At 33.0% G+C, this 17,729-nt stretch overlaps 1 protein-coding gene across 1 annotated transcript; it reads right to left on the bottom strand.

The window, feature by feature from the left end:
- Positions 1-386: 386 nt before the first annotated feature.
- LOC126717541 (uncharacterized) lies at positions 387-7,498 on the bottom strand. The gene is made up of 3 exons (XM_050419315.1): positions 7,031-7,498; positions 4,682-6,622; positions 387-1,199 (listed from the first exon to the last, which is right to left on the bottom strand). Exons 2-3 carry the CDS (start codon positions 6,251-6,253, stop codon positions 813-815), a joined length of 1,959 nt encoding a protein of 652 aa, XP_050275272.1. The 5' UTR covers positions 6,254-6,622; positions 7,031-7,498; the 3' UTR covers positions 387-812.
- Positions 7,499-17,729: the final 10,231 nt, after the last annotated feature.

The following is a 17,729-nucleotide window of genomic DNA, read 5'->3' on the forward strand; positions in this document are numbered from 1 at the left end:
ACAAACAAATTTTGATTTGACATGGATTTACCGAAGACGTTTCACCTAATTATGACATTAGCTCTACTTTTAATATAGAGAATCTCGTTGCCTATAAATAATGGCCCAAGAGTTACGCTTGATGCCCTTTTTGATGTGCCTTCACATGATCTTTTTGACATCCCTATCCCCACTCTACAATCCTAAAGAACACATTCATATTATTTTAGATGAACATATTATTACTAGGGATGAAGGAATTCACGCTTAATAATTCATTGGCCAGGACAACCAGATTCTGATTGCATCCTTCTGATTTTGTCCATTGCCATTCAACTGATACAATATACTCTCAATAACAGACACCATATCGTGAAGGGTGATCTACTTGTAACAAAATCATACAATTACTCCTTAAAGAGTGAAAATATTTCCATTAAATTTTCCTTAAAAAATAAAGTGAGCTGGAACGAATAGTTATTACTTTGAGCTAGAATTGAGAGAGATAAAGACCAATCACAAAAAAAAAATGTGAAACTGTTAATGACTTAGATACAAGATTGGCGTCTACGAAAAATTAGAATGAAAACAAACTATCAGAGAAACGAGAAGACCCTGCTTCTCTATAATCTCACTTCCCATAACAATACAATAACTGATCATGAAGACAAGGCTCTTCTTAAAGAACAACAAATTGATTGCCTACCAATCATCCACCAACCAAATTATCCAGAGGGAAAATTGAAGGTCTGGGTGCGCGCAGGAGTTATAAACCTCCCTCTCCGTCGCAATGGACCTGCAAGTGGGGAAGTGCCAGAGAGATTTTAACATAATTATTCTTCAACTTCTTCACTGGCCTGATGTGTTGTCCCTTCCCCGTTTCTTGCTGCTGCCTGTTTCCTATGTTTCTTGCTCTTGGCTTTCTTTGCTTTCAAGCGGCGCTTCTTCTCATTTGCATCAACCCAAGTGTAGTCTGATGGTATGAGGAAAGGGTCGACCTCATCCTTATACCGGTGACTGTCACTGTCACTAGATTGCCCACCACGACTCCCTCTCATCCATGAAATCCATGACACAGAGCCTTCTGAGTCCTTGGACTTGGCATCCTGGAAATGAGCTGGGCTGGAGAGAGGGGTTGAAAATTCCTCTGATGGCTGAAGCTCTTCAAATTTTGTGAAAGTAACAAGGACTCTAATAGTGGGGACAATTGGTATTGCAACCTACAGAAGAGAAATAAGATGTTACAATTATATCCATAAGCAGAAGCTAGAATGCAAAATAGTCTAGACATAGTTATTACATACAATATTCAGTTTTAGAGCAATGAATGATCAACATAATATCAATAAAAAGCGAAAAACAAAATTCGGATATAACTATGAGGAATGGGATCAATAGACTTAGTAGTGGAGAGCAATTTATCCTCACTAAAATCTACATAGAAACCTCGGTCATCATTTGCTACACTGATTATGAGTTATTAATGGGTGGATTATAACCTGAAAAGTGTTGGCCCATAATGTCATCTAGAGTTGCTTGTAAAATAAATGAGTTTGTGCAAAATGCAGCAAAGTTAAAGCCAAAGTATAGAATAGGCAACCTTGAGTCACCATGAGAAGGTAAAAGTCATACACAAATAGAGGTAGTGACTTCAATAAGAATCATTTATTGCTTAGAGACAAACACAATCCTTAAACCATCTGACTCGTCTTTATGGAAATGGGTTTCATTAATTTTTAATTCCACAGTCAGGCCCACTCCATAAAAGGAAAACTTTAGAATTTGATAACTTTTCTTGTCTTTTTATCCCTCTTTGAATGTGTTTGCTCGAGTTGTGATCCCTCAAAATTTTCTTTTCCTTATTTTATCCCTTTCAAGGTAATTTTTAAATTTTAAGCTCAAAAATAAATTGATCAAATCATCCTAATTGCATCAACAAAGTGAATATTTAGAAAAAAAAGCAAGGATTACAACAAATGATGAGGAATGATGGTGAACATTGATAAACTAAAACTGATTGTGTGATGACAAAATCTGATTGGTTATTAGGTCACTTGATTGACTTGACAATATATTGTTCATATCATCCCAACCCTCCAAGCCACCCCCTACACCCACCCCAACCACCCCAACAAATAAATAAATAAATAAATAAGAATAACAAAAAAGGTAGGCATTAGAGAGGGTATACTATATATTAAGCCATACAATAATTTCTATACATTTCCAAGCCATCATTATTATCTTATCATGTGGGTGGTGGGTATACTATACATCAATTTTATGCTAGTAGTGGGCTACCAAACTTGCTCCTAGAAGGTATCATTTGCAACAGCAATTAGGATCATAATAAGGAAGGTTTCTGAATTACAGTAATTGAAGACTGCAATTTTTTTTATCCTGGAAAAAAAAAAAACACCTTGCATTGAAATCATCAGTACAACTAAATTATCAGTGTTATATTCACACATACAATAGGAACTATACAACCAGAAAATGTTACCAAGATTGACAGCAAGAGTAGCATTATTTAGCGAACTAAACACTGTTAAGTAAACTTTAGAGAACATGTTTGAGTGTAAAATTAAGATAGGTTCATACAAATCCCACAATCTGGTTACACACACAACGTATATATATATATGTGTGTGTGTGTGTGTGTCTAAAATTCCATGAAAGGGTGTTTTTGTTCAGCCTAGGTACCTCCTAGTTACTTGTTCCTCATTCAAAAACTGAGGATTCCTTCTGACTGCTTTCTTCTTTTTCCGTGTGGATGGGCAGTGTGGAGGGTGGAGGGTGGAGGGGAGGGTGTTCTTGAGGTAGGACTGGACACACATCATCTATGATATATTATAGGTTCAAATCCAACTTGGATATTTCAGAACTAGTTCTAAGCATAAGGCCAAGCAAGAGAAGCCCCGGGATAAGCCACACCAATTAAGTGTATTACCAAGCCATGCCATAAAGCAACCTAAAAGTAAGCCCAAAACTACACACGAAACTACAATAAATTGTAGCTAGCAAATGCACCCAAACCCATTAATTATATAGTCCTTCAAACATCCTACATAAACCTCCTGGTAAACAATTAAATAGACAATAGCATATGACATGGAACCTAAACCAGAACACAGTTCTTCAAGTTTAGAGACCAGTACTAAAATCTATTCTTATCTTTCAATTTTTGCATATTGCTTGTATGTATAGATTTCCTCTTTTTCTATTATAATAGTTGTTATTTAGTACTTACACAACCCACCCCCCTACATATGATTCCTTTAAGTATGCCATAAAGGGGTTACCCAAGTTATATGAATGCTCACAGTTTTACTGCCCCATTCTTCAGAAGAAACTATAACATCCATACCACATAGGCAAACTCACAAGGAATTCCTTAATTACATATCTATAAGTCCATTATTTCCCTCTTTCCCCTTTTTTTTCCTCTCTTTTTGATTAAAATTGGAAAATGAGTTTGTTGATATCTTAATGCTGTGACCTCACTCGGTCAATGCTTTAGCAATAAATCCTCAACAAAATGAGTAAAACATATTTCAAATTTTGAGAAAAAGATCAAACAAGAAACTCACCTTGATACACTTCCAAATAGATCGACTACATTGAAAATCTACCTTATATCTTCATTGAGAGTGCAACAATATTCTGTATTTTCTCCAACTCTTTTTAGTTTCAAACAAACACACCCCCCCCCCCCCCCTCTCTCCCCCAAAAAAAGAAAAAAAGACTTGTATGAAAGCTGTATCGCAGCAGTCAAAAAGTATTTCAACAAGACCATCCTATTTTTCCTATTTCAGTTCAGTCTTTCCCTGACATGTACTTTTGCCTTAACAAACTTAAGATTACTCCAGTGGCATATGAGAACAAGATAAAATTCAACAGGATTAATCATTAATGATGCCTGTAAGGATTGCAGTTCTAGAGAAATGGACTAAAATTCCAATATGTTTTCAGCAAATTATGATTTGGTGGTTCAGCTAATGGAAAGAAAACTCTCAGGCCAGAAACTCCAGTTTCAAAGTTCATTTGAGACATAATATGTTTTCCATCATTTTTTCTTTTCCATAAGGTAATAATTGACTATAACATGTCTACTTATCAAAAAAAAATAATTGACTATAACATGTCAACAATGGGGCTCAAGTACACAAGTATAAGAGAGAAATACCATAATACAAACACTTGCACACGCACAAGCACACACAAACCCTAACCTGTAAAATTTCGAAAATCTAATAATAAGTCAAATAATGAATAAAACTGAAGCAACCAGTAGCAGCCATCCAGTCCAAAAGTGAACATTAAAACAATAGCTTCAAATTTAGAACAAATGATTCATGATCCTCAAAAAGTGTGGACAGTCCTCTCTCTCCATAAACACTGCATCAGAAACAAAAAGGACTGCAACTTACTGTTTCTCAATGACCCTTTTTTAAAACCGCAAAAGAGATATCCCCCCCACCCCCCACCAAAAAAATGGTTTTTCGAATCAATCCCAATAGAAAGGAAAACCAATGGAGGCAGGCAAAGAAGTGCATTAAGGAGATTAATCATAATAAAAGCAGAAAAGTGATTCAAGCATGTACAATGGTTATAATGGAAAATCAACCTTACTGACAAAAAAAATGTTTGGTAAAGATGGTGTATCAGTAATAACATGAGTAAAGGAGATGTCTTGGATTACCTTGACAGGAAATGTGCCATGAGGAAGCTTAGTAGTCAAAAGCTCCCTGAGTCTCCTAACAGCCTTGACCTTGTTCGCTAAGATGTCAAGTAGAGGCAGGAGCTCATCTGTTTTCAAAGGGAAGTCTGGTGTCAGCCACAATACAGGTCTCAAACCCTTTTTGTACTCGCTTTCATGCTTAGTTTCACTAGTGGGCCCTTTCTTCTTTTTCTTTTTACTGCTTTTATCCTTTCCCCTCTTACTATCCCCCATATCCTCCTTGGGAAATTCAGAAGTTGATTTTTGATGATCCAGTGCTTTATGATTGCTACCTTCTGGGGCCAACTTTGAAAACTTCTTTAAAATCTTTGAATCCTCAGGGTCATCACCAGCATTCTTTGAACCTTTCTTGTTCCAACCAAACCAACTTTTCTTATCCTTACTAACACCATTGGCTTCACCATTTTCTTGGTATTCAACAACCCCATGTTCGTCATCCTCACAAGGACCATCCGAGTTCCCCATCCGAAGTGCAGAATCCAGTTGCATCCTTTCCTCAGCTGTCAATACATCATCATACTCATCATTGTTTTCACCATTTGCCGTCCTTTCTTCATCATCCACAGAGAAAAGTTCCTCATCAGTCATGGCACCTGGAACCCGCCTTGACTTAACACTCACCATCACATGAAGCATATCATAAACTTTGGCCTTCCAATTCCCAACCATCTCAGTTCTTTCCTGTCGCCTCCAATTCAAATGGGAAATAAGCTCAGCTTGAGTAACATCAATGCCTGGCCTATACATATTTGTCTGAGACATCAATGCCACTTCATGGGCAACTTCAGCTTCTGTTGGCTGAGCACCAGCTCCTTCCAAAGCATTTGTGATTTCCTTCTCCTTATGGGCAAGAACAATCAAAGAACCTGGTTGCAAATTTACATTACCATCCTCTGAAGAGTAACCTTCTCCAAGAAACAAAAATGTTTGATCAGATCTTTGAATCCGAAACCCATCAAAACCAGCAAGAGTCATATCAGCACGGAGATTGGAACCACGCTTCCAAATGCGGTAAGTATCCGAAGGGGCAATACGGCCAATAAATGGAATGACCGTGCTCTCAAAATGGAAAGTTATCTCCATATAAAAATCACGAATACGAGTTGCTGAGGCAACAATACGTGGCAATCTCCGACACCATTTTGCCCAAGCAAGAGGCTGGTAATGCCTTGCTATAATCATCGCAATTGACTCCTCTCTATTGCACACCGCCTCTTGAAGAGCACTCCAACCATTCTCATTTTGGAGACTCCAATCCGCACCAGCTGCCATCAAAATCTCTGCTGATACAGGGTCCCGGAGGCGCACCGCAAGGTGCAAAGGAGTCTCACGACCCGGAACATCACGGCGATCAATAACAGCCGAAATGGCATCAGCCTGGACCTCAGCAGCCAGAGACTCCTCTTCAGTGTTAACTTCCCCAGCCTTGGCAACACGAGGGAGGGTAGAAACAATGTTCCTTAAGGCAGCATAGTCACGGCGTGCCACAGCCAAATGAGCTGAACTATGAGCATATTTCGAAAAGTCTTCCATTGATTCTTTTTCTTGCTATCTCTCTGACACACTTTCTCTCCCTCTCTTAATAATTCTTCAACTATATGGTTCTTTCCATTTCTGCTGAAAACTCAAGCCACAGAGCTAAAATTCTAGGGTTTCAAGAACACCCAACAAATTCTAGGGTTCTTTTACTATCTTAGCCCCTTTTTTTTGCTTCAAATTATCTCATATTTGCAGAGATTCCTCAAATGGCTAAACAAACAGTAGAAAATTCAAATCTTACCCAAAATTTCTTTAGCATAGCGAAAATCTCCATGGATTTTGTAACTCAAACTCAAAAACCAATTTACACAGCTTGATCTTGAGCTCCATCACAGTACAGTAAAGCTGTCACGGAGCTCGAACCTATACAAAAAAACAAACATATATTCAAACAAACAAAAAAAAATCAGCTCAAATCAACCTTGAAAAGCTAAACTAAAGATTATAAAATTACTTTCACCAACAACAAAAAAAGTCCAAATCTCTCCCTGTTTGGTTACTAAGAAAGTAGCGGAAAACGACAGAAATAGAAATTCAGAACCTAAAAAGATTGTTTAAACAAAATCGGAAACTTTACCACTCAACTAAGCCCAAAAATAGCCGATTTTTTTCATTTTTCAATTAATAAAAGCACAGAAAAAGAAAGGATCCCAAAAAAGTATCACTTTATTTTCTTTTCCTCATTTTCCGAGCAACCAAACAAAAAATTTCACTTCCTTATTTTCCCTTAAACTAAAATTGAAAAAGTAGAACAAGAATGCAAGAAAGTACCTCAGAGAGAGAGAGCTAGATAGATATAGAGAGGTTGAATTTTGAGAGCGATCGGTTTTCAGTGAAGCTTTCTTTCTCTCTCCACTTGACCTCCAAAAAATCTGAGCTAAGCTAGAGAGAGAGAGAGAGAGAGAGAGAGAGAGAGAGGCAAAATCGGACGGTTGGTGTTGAGTATCAGAGATTGGGATCTAATCCAACGGTTAGGATCTTCTCTCTATCGCTCCGTAACTCTCTCCTCTTCTCTTCTCTGCTCTTCGTGTCCTTTTTGTGTGTTGTACTGTACGAACTTTCTTCAAAAACATCGACAGCAACCATTAATTTCTGACACCACAACACAGAGCTTTCTGTCAACTCGGTCTCTCCAACTCAGTCTCTCTTTTAACTCGGTCTCAGCCGACTCAGATCTTTCTCTCTGTCTCTCTCTCTCGCTGTGTCTCTGTAATTTTTCTTTCAGGTGGAGTCTCGTCACTTTTGCTTTTTCTCTGCTTCTGTTATAGAGAGAGAAAAGTAATTTACCCTCCGTTTTTGGAGAATATTACCTAAAATGCCATGGCTTGCAGTTAATGAAAATGTTTTTACTGTCTCGGTGAAAAAGAAAAAAACAAAGAAAAAAATGAAGTTGTTGCGGGTTTTTTCTTTTGGTTTTGTTTTGTTTGTTCATTGTTGAATGTTTCTCAATGAGTTGAGTGAGTCGTCGGTTGTTTATTACTTCTCGGTGCAGTGTTAGAATTTTTAGAGGCCTAGACTAGGAGTAAACATTACCACTAGTTTTACTTTCTACTTTCTACTTTCTACTACTTTTTTCTTCTTTTTTGGAAATTACTTGTTTGCCAAAATTTAAGGATTTTGACATTTGTACCAATTTGTGAAAAAGTACATGTCTAATATAAAAAATTAAAATTTTTTTTTTATATAACTACTTTTCAAAAATACCTATTTTAGATTATCTATTTTATTTCACAATCACCATTCACTTTCTATCTTTATTCTTAAAAATGTGTAACTTTACATAAATTGATGTATGTCATTTTTTTAGGTTGATTGGTCAAAATTTTGCATTTAAACCATTTTTTTTTTGCATAGACTAATGCAAATGCTTACAATGAGTGTGGAAAAAGGAATATTTTCATTCCTTGATAGGTTGACAATGTGATTAAATTATTAAATTCTTAAGAAATTTTGCAAGTTGATAAGTTTTTTAAAAAATAAAACTTTATTTGGGAGGTAGATGTTATTAATTTGTTCATGTTTATAGGCGACTAAGGAGAGCAAGTACTCAAACAATAAGAAAAAGTGAGTTGATCTAAGTTGAGAGAACAAAAAAGAGGAAGAAGAAGGTTAAAAATAAATAAAGAAATGTTAATTAGGGAGGATAATAGAGAGCATGATTTTAGATAGGAATGGAGAGAGGATTCATATGGTTAACCTAATATAATCTATTGAGTATCCATAACGGATCCTGTCTGATTTGGGCTGGGAAAATTTTCAAACATATGTCGCGCTATTAATAAATTAAAAATATATATGTTTTAGATTTATTATTATTTTATTTGTTTTGAGTAATGACCCTTGAGACTTTGTTTTGACAAAAATTGGAACATTCTAGTTAGTTGTGTAAATTGTAATGAGAAAGAGAGTTTAATGAAAAATTGAAATTCAATAAATCATTCTTATATTGTTCACATAATTTTCTCTACAACTCATTTCAAATTCATCTCTAATATTTCTACATTCTTTTAAAACCCTAGTATTAGCAATTTCTCTAAAGAGAAAAATGAATAGTTTAAGACAGAGAGTGAGAGAGAATGAAATTTTGAAATGCTTCAAATTGCTATATTTTCTTATACTGTTCATTTCGTTTTCTCTATTGCTCATTTTATATTTCTCTCTCAGATCTCAACCCCTCTTTAGAAAAAAAAAATTAAAAAAAAAAAACTAGAAAATCATTAACCATATAACTTGAGTTTGTAATATATAGAATTGATGCTTAATCCTTGTGTAGATTGTTCTTGATTCACGTGGTTTGTACAGATTGTAAAATACTTTACTTTTTATTTTTATTACTTTTTGGGAAAGGTTTTGCTGCATACAGAGGTATGTGGCAGCAAAAAAAAAGGGATATGTGTTCAAGGGTCATGTGCAATGCACATGATCAGGTGGACTTTAGACACTTGTCTCTATCTTTTTACTGCTACATAATGCACATAATCAGGTAAACTTTAGACACTCGTCTCTTTCTTTTTACTATCACATACCCTTATATACAGTAATTACTGTATACAATGATGTAGCAAAACTTTTCCCTTGCATTTTTAGGGTGAATGATGTCTGAATCTCATAGGTGCTTAACTAATTATCTCAAACCCAATAATCGATCCCATGAAACCTAAGATAACTGACTATATGATTTGCCTAATCCATTTGAACAATGTACAAAATTTTGGAAAACCAACCTTGGTTCTTCAATGCAAGTTTGTCAGGAAAAACAACCTCATTAAACCAAGTACACACTTAGTTGATATGCGTCAGGAAAGGAAAGTGTAGGTGAAACACTCTTGTTTTGTATGAATTCTTAGAGTGTATGTTCATTTCATAGGAATTAGAAATGGAATTAGTTGTTAAAAAAAATAAGAATTAGAAATGGAAATTATCACTGTGGCGAGTAAGGAGCCGAAGAGGGAGAATCATAGAATAAAACTTGCCCAAGAGACAATACGTCTCAACTATATGTCAGGATAGGCCCAGATCAATTTGGATAAGGTTGTCTGAGAAACCGAGGAGAGTAGTATGTACGCCCGAGGAGCACAAGGGACAAGTACTCCTCAGCGGACTAGAGATTGACCATCAAGTCCACAAGGCTGGGAGCAGAGGAGGGAAGGAGAGACGTGCAAGTGAAGAAAAGGGGGAAGCTTCCAGATAAAATATTCATCACCTCTGCATTTAATGTACTACACCAACTCAGCTAGCTGCATTAATGGCAAAATGACCCTTGAATAGTGCCCTCATAGTTTGCAGCATATTCTACCACCTCCAACAAGGCCCTAATGGGACAAGCATCCAAGTGAAGATTAGTGGCTATCCAAGTAGAGGATTGAGATGCAATTCATGTAGCTATATAAGGAAAATGGATTCCTCCAAAATCGGGGATAAAAAAAAATGGGAGAGAGAGAAATATAAAGTGTAATAAAAAACTTTGTAACTGAGAAGGGAATATGATATGCACTAATGATCCCTTGGACAGGCTCGACGAAGAATTAATACAGAATTCTTTGTCTTTCTTATCATTATTCTCTCACAAAGCTAATACCTAAACATTTGATCTCTTTTTAAATTGTTTAACGAAACCAACAAGGCTTAAAAGGTTGGCCTTGATAACCTATTCTACAAATTAATTGTATTGGGTCCTACCCATCTAACTGGGGTTGGGCCGCTGATTTAGGCCCCTACAATCACTTTTCAAGCATCCTTTTAAAAAAAAAATTTGTTTCTTCATTATACAAAAATTTCAAAAATTTACAGTCCTTACTTATATTACGGTTTGGGAAAATTATATTTTACATCCCTAAACTATACCCTTTTACATATATTCCCCCTAAACTATTATCCATGTAAGTTTGTAACACTTTGCATCCCATAATACCAATAATAATTTAGGGAAGTAAGTATGTGTTATCATAGTTTAGGGGGTAAATGTAAAAGTAGTATAGTGTAAGGGGCTGACGTATGTATTCTCATATTTTAGGGGTAGAACCGGCTCAAGGCTTAGGCCTAAGGCTCCCACCACAAAAAAATTTTACCCCCTAGAAAAATGCTCTACCCCCATTGTAAAAGGCCCAAAATTTTATAAAAAAATGTGATTTTTTTTTTCAAATGGTTGTGCTTTTTTTTATTAGTGATGCTAAGAATACCACAAATTTACTATAGTCTTACAAACTGACATATCACCAATCACAAAAAAAAAAAAAAAAAAAATCAATTTTTCATTATTTACTTTATTGAAGTTCATTAATCACAATTATTGTCACATTATATTGTGAACATTTTGTGGTATCTTTAGCAATTTTTTTTTTCTTTCTAACAAGGCTTTCAAAATATGAGACTAATAGGAAACTAGCCCAATTGAAACCCTAATATGTTTCAAAAAATAGTTGCTAATGTGTTAGATCATTAATTAATTAATGTCTCCTAATAATTTGAGACTTTAATTTTTGTAAACTATTCTCCTACAAAGCCACACACCAAATAATATCTATCTATTTCTCTTAAAACTTAGATTACAAATTTACTTAACTATGTATTATCATATATCCAAAATAAAGTAATTATATTTTTTTTCCTTTTTGTTAAAATTTATGCTTCAACTATGATATTCAATTCTCGATATGAATTTAACATTAGTTTTAGTTAGAATTACTAATTAAATGATGTATTTAATGTATCAAATTAACTTTGATTTGATTAGTATTAAATAATTTTATTTAATTAATATTTATATATAAAAAACCCCACATAAAATTTTCACCTTGGCCCCAAATTATGTTATGTTGGATTATTCTCATAGTTTTGGAGATAATTGTATAAGGTGTATAATTTAGGGGTGTAAGTGTGTATTTTGATAGTTTATGAGGGTAATTGTAAAAGAGAGTATAGTTTAGGGGCTATGTGTAATTTCTCCTAAAAATGAAAAAAAAAAAAAAAAAAAAAACTTCAATTTTTTTACGAGCCTGATCAATTGATGGTATCGTTAGTATCTTTAAAGTTCTTGGACTTTGTGGCATTATTTATACAAAAGAAAAAAAAAATTTAGTCCTATAAATTATTACACAATTTTTTTGCCAATGCTGTGATGTGGTAGAATGTGAGTAGTGAAAAAAAGTGACGGTCCATGTGTAAGTGATAAGTTACTACTCATAGTCTATCACATCAAAATTTGTGGAATTGTTCTTTTCAAAAAAAATAAAAAATTGTTGAATTGTTTGAAGTCCTAGAACCTTTCTATGATATAACATCAATTCAATTTTATGGGATTGGAGAATAGTACAGTAAATTTGAATATTCTATTTTTTTCCCCTTATTTGAATCTTCTATAATCAAAATGATTATTTTTTGTTGGTATCTTTAAAACTGGTGGTGAATGGTGTTTTTTCAAGCCCAAATATCTATACTACTAATAATAATTTTTTTTTTTTTTTGAGAGTATAGAATTTCTTATTTGGTTTCTTCATTTTGCGTACTAAAATATTCCCACACAAATTCTTAAATTCTCTAAAATATCCTTATCTTTTAGTTAAATAATTTTTAATTTAAAAATACAAACTGGTTAAAAGAATAATTTACAATTTTTTAAAAAAGTTTCTAAGTTTTAGTCTTTTTCTTTTCTCTTCTCCTATCTAATTACCACTTTTTATTTTAATATCAAAATTTCAAACTTTTATCAATTCTCACGTAGAGAAAGATCTTAAAAATTATGACATTATCTTTATCTCACTTTTAAACATTATTCCAGCTTACCTTACTTCTTTCTTAAATAAATAAAAAAATACTCATTTTATGTACTATATATTTTTAGACAGATAACTTCTCCTATTTGAATTCCAATGCATCTACATGAGAGTTGGAAAAATAAGAATAAAGAGTTTTAGTTTCAAATAATTTCTTTCATTCATATCAGTCATTAACTCAAGTACAAATAACTAATTAGAAAGCACAAAAAAAAAAAGAAAAAAAAACTCATTTGAAGAAAGATCCTAAAAATTAAGACACTATCTCTATTTTACTTTTAAAAATTATAACACTAAACTCAAAATAAAAAACAAAAAACAACTTCATCACACGCACTATGAGGCTAGTATATAAAGGAGAAGATGAAGAATTCTTTAAAGCTTTACCCCATCTTTTCCTCCTATGTTTCGATAGCAAATCATTATTTATTTTTGGTCGGTTTTGCTTTGTTTGTTCATAAATGTTTTGCTAAAATGGGGGCACTAGGCCACCACCGACAGTTCACTAAGTTGCTATCTTTCTATTTATTTAATACAGTATTTTTGGACCAAGTTACGTTTGCTAAATTGATATGTAGTTTACATCACCCAATTACACCCATCTAGTAGGAGCCACCGAAGCCCCACGTGAAATCGGGTTGGCTTGTAAGCTTGTACCTTGGGGCATGTAAATATTCCCTTATCTCTATATATATATATATATATATATATATATGAAATTGTTGTTGCGCACCGTAAAGGGCACAAACAACACTTGAAAATCATGTATTTAAGTATGATTTTAGTTATAAATTTGAAATGGTGAAATCGTGTCTTGAACACACGATTTCACAATTTAACTGAAATCATATTTTGACCCACGATTTCAGTTAATGTGGCACACACATTGTACATATTGGTATATAATTAACATATATGTATGTATGCATAATGTATATATAATGATGGAAGGGTAGAATAGAATTAAGTCGTGACTTTCACTAGCAAGCGTTCATGGGCGGCTCTAGGTATAGTCTAGGGGATTCAAATGTAAACCCTAAGCTGGGCCCAAAAAAAAAAAATTTATATATAATTTTTTTTATTTGACATTCTTAAAATAAAATTTTGAATCCTTGAACCTAATTTTTTTTAAGCCCAACTGAATAAACTTAAATATGATCATCTTGACAATATCTTGGTCTTTTTAAATACAAAAAAACCCATAACAAACCAATTTGATCTAAAATATGGGGAAAAAAATAGTAAGCCTATCAACAAAAATATAAATTTGTTCATCTTAAATCCAAAAAAAAAAAAAAAATCTCACTTGAAGTTCACTTAACAACAATAATTAAAAAGTTTATTGTATTTAAAAATAATAGATGATTTCAAAGATTTAATCTTAGCAATAATAATTAGTATGTTTATTGTATTAAGAAACAATATGCAATGAACTTATAATTTATCTTATATGAGAAATGCTATGTTCACAACACTTTTACAATAAATTCTAAATGATAGATTGTTATTTGATAGACAAAAAGTAATTTCAATGGTGGGTTTAAATTAGAACTAATAACAACTTATCACTTAAGATTTTTTGAAAAAATATTGTGAAAATTTTGTGAATGCAACGCTTCAATCTTTTATTCTCTTGCTAGTACCTACTATGGACAAATTTATAATAAGAAAATCACGTAGATCACAAGAATAATTTTTTCACCCAAAATGCATCTTCTTACTGACCTCCCTAAAAATATATCTTGGAGCAGCCACTTGCAAGTGTTAGTCATTGGATCTCAGCCAAAAAAAAAGAAAAAAAAAAGAAAAGGAAAAGGTGAACTCATTGGGGTTAATTATATTCCAAAAAAAAGAAGTGGTTTTGTAGAACCAATTCCTTGTTTATTATAACGGTGTAGCTTCAGTTGTCGACTTCAAAATGAGAAGGACTGTTCTTTTTTTTTTTTGGAAAGATAAACATATATGTTAGGATCTTAGTGTGTTGACTTTTTTTTTTTTTTTTTTTTTTTTTTCTCGCAATTAAAACATTCAATTATTTTGTAATTTGTATTTTATGAGTCTAATTTTAATTAGGTTGGGGTTTCAACTTTCAAGAGCTAAAATTAAAGTTGTACAAGTCAATATTTTGGTCAAGCTAAATTGGCTATTGTTTGCTGAAATGGTACATGATAGCATTTTGAAAAGTTGTTAAGGCAACAAGTTCGCGGAACACTCACAGGACATTGGCTCAAACAAAATTTACAGAAGTTATAAAATAAATATTTATTCTAGTGAATTGTTTTCAGTGGTGTGGCTGCAGAGAAGTTTTTTGTTCAATTCTCAGGTTTTCTCATCCATTTGTTATGGTTTTGTTTTGACTATGTGTGAGTTGTTTTTACATGCTATTATTCATGCTTAAATTAATTATTTAATCACATTAATAATTGGACCTAATTGTTAGATGAACCTAAAATTAACTAAGCCGTATATAGTCTAGTCAGGGTTCAAAACATGGTAATACAGTACTTTCTTGTTTAGTAATTTGCCAATTTTTCAATCTACCCCATTCTCACATAGTCCCCCCCTCTCCCAAAAAAAAAAAAAAAAGAGTTTATTATTAAAAGATTAAGTAGGTTGCACTTTTTTTTTTTTTTTTTTTTTTTTTTTTTTTTGATAAACTTAAGTAGGTTGCACTTTATACAATGATTTTGTTGGTTTTTAATTATCCCATGAAAGCATTAGCCTGTTGCTTGAAGCTACTGCTAAAAGTGTAGTTTGTTAGATATCTGTATTCTAAGAAAGGATCATTGTATTTGTTTTATTCTTGTTATAATGCTGTGTCCCAGTCTGGTTGACTGGTTCTAAATTTCTAATACATGCCCAGCACTTTTTCTACAGTTGGGTAGTTAGGGATGATGTCTTTTTATTACTTAAAAAAAAAAATTGGAAAAGGGAAGTTGGTGGTATAGTCTACTTATGACAATAAGCAATCAACAATCATGGTTTTCCAATTTCTTTGATTGCAATTTGAGGGTCAATGACAAAGAGAGATCACTGCTCATCTATTTTGTTTTTCAACAGTCAAAATCTGTGCTGGCTAGTCTCTCTTCTCATGTAGAAATTTCTATTTGGTTGACCAGAATTAGCTATAGAAGATGCCATCCTATGTTCATGGAGGTTTGCTCTAGAAAGTCAATTTTTCTGGCTGTATGATGTGATTTGCTGAAAGTTTGAGTTCACAATAAGGGGTTGTAATGTTATATGAGAACTCTGCATATCACAGAAAAAGAAAGGGATCACCTGTGCAATGGTTTTCTCAAATAGTAATTGTTTGGAATTATACATAGCAAATAATTGTATCTCCCAAAATGAGTAAATAGTGGCATACTTTTTTCCCCCTCTGAGAGAGATAATGAAAGGTGACAACACATTATTCATTTAAAAGTTTGAAAACTGGGGTAGGTACTAGGTTTTCTTCATCTTCTTCTTAAAAAAACAACTGGGGTAGGTAAGACTATTTCTAATTCATTGCAAACATTATGTTTGCTAATTATGCTTAAATGTCAACCTATTAGGATTTCTTTTTATTCTAAAAAAAAAGGATATTTCTTTTTTTTCAATACTTATCAATAAGTTTAGAGATACATTATTTTTTTATAACTTTTTTTTTTTCCACAACCACTGATATTGTTTAATATGATTGGTATTTGATAAAAGTAGAGTTAGTACATGATCTAATGAAAGTAATATTTCTCCAATTACAAGCCATGTCAACATACAACAAAAATTGTAAAAAAATTTATGTGTTAGTATAACTTCATATATATATCTCATTCTTTTTTCCTCTATTTATAATTTTCTCATCACACAATATGTTTGCTAATTAAGCTTAAATGTCAATCTATTTTTAGGATATTTCTTTTTTCAATACTTTATCAATAAATTTAGAGATACATTATTTTTTTATAACTTTTTTTCACAACCACTAATATTATCTAATATGATTGGTATTTGATAAAATTAGTGTTAGTACAAGATCTAATGAAAGTAATATTTCTCCAATTACAATCCATTCAACATACAACAAAAATTGTAAAAAATAATTATGTGTTAGTAAAAATTATGTCTATATATATATATATATATCATTCTTTTTTTCTCTATCAATAATTTCCTCATCACACAATTACTTGAATATCATCTATTAATTATTAAGTTCTAAACTTGGATTTTATTTATTTATTTATTGTTTACAAGTGAGAAAGGAATATTTGAAATTTGGTTTTTTTTTTCTTCACTTTCCTACCGGAAGAGAAAGTACTATCAACTTAGGGTGTGTTTGGATACTGCTTATTTTGCTGAAATTGAAAAATTATTACTGAAAATACTGTAGATAAAGGTAAAAGTTAGTTGAAATAGTATAGTGGAACCTATAAATAGTGCCAAAAGTGCAGTGAGACTTATGAATAGTAGTAAAAATAAGCTAAATAGTGAAGTAATTTTTATTTTTCATCCTATGGTGGGCCTTTTTGGTTAAAGCGGGTTGAGCTGCCTCTCGATACTGGGCCTAAACATTCTGAGTAAGGGAGTTGAGACTGGTCCAACTGCAACTCAATTTGGTCCGACTTGTGCGCAAACTATGCCTCGTCTGCTAGGAGCACGCTTACGACGGACAGAACTGTTTTAGATGAGTTGCGGCAGGCAGATATGATAATAACAAGATAAAATAAAATACTTTGACATCTTTATTAAGGTAAACAAATAATCCCTACTAAAGAAAAGATAATCACAGTTAAACAACAATTATTTTATAAGAAAAGTAAGGGAAACAAGTGGGTAGTATATGGGTTGATTGAAAGAGGAAATAAATCAAATTAAATCTGATCCGCAAGACCAAAATCAGAGAGGGAAGAACGCCTTTTCTCAAAGTGAATAATCTCTCAGGGAGATCCTGCCGTGAAAATTAATCACTTTGAGGGAAGCGAACCTGAATGGTTGGTACACAAGAGGACTCTTTGTTTTCGGTAGAGAGCAGGATTTTGAGAGGGAGAGAGGGAATCAACATATTGGTGCATGTCTGCCGCTCTAACACTCTATCTTTTTCTTTCCTTCTTTTTTAATATTCCTCTTTTTTATCTTTTTTCTTTCTACTTCTTTAATACTTGTTTTCTATTTCCTGGTTTTTCAAATTTCTAATATCATGGTGCTTGTGTCGTCCC

This window comes from Quercus robur, chromosome 3, assembly GCF_932294415.1.
Source record: "Quercus robur chromosome 3, dhQueRobu3.1, whole genome shotgun sequence".
Lineage (NCBI taxonomy): Eukaryota > Viridiplantae > Streptophyta > Magnoliopsida > Fagales > Fagaceae > Quercus > Quercus robur.

Coding starts and splice junctions, on each gene's coding strand:
- LOC126717541 (XM_050419315.1), bottom strand. CDS start 6,253: ATGGAAGACTTTTCGAAATATGCTCATAGTTCAGCTCATTTGGCTGTG. Junction 1,200..4,681: donor ATGGCACATTTCCTGTCAAG/GTAATCCAAGAC, acceptor TCTCTTCTGTAG/GTTGCAATACCAATTGTCCC.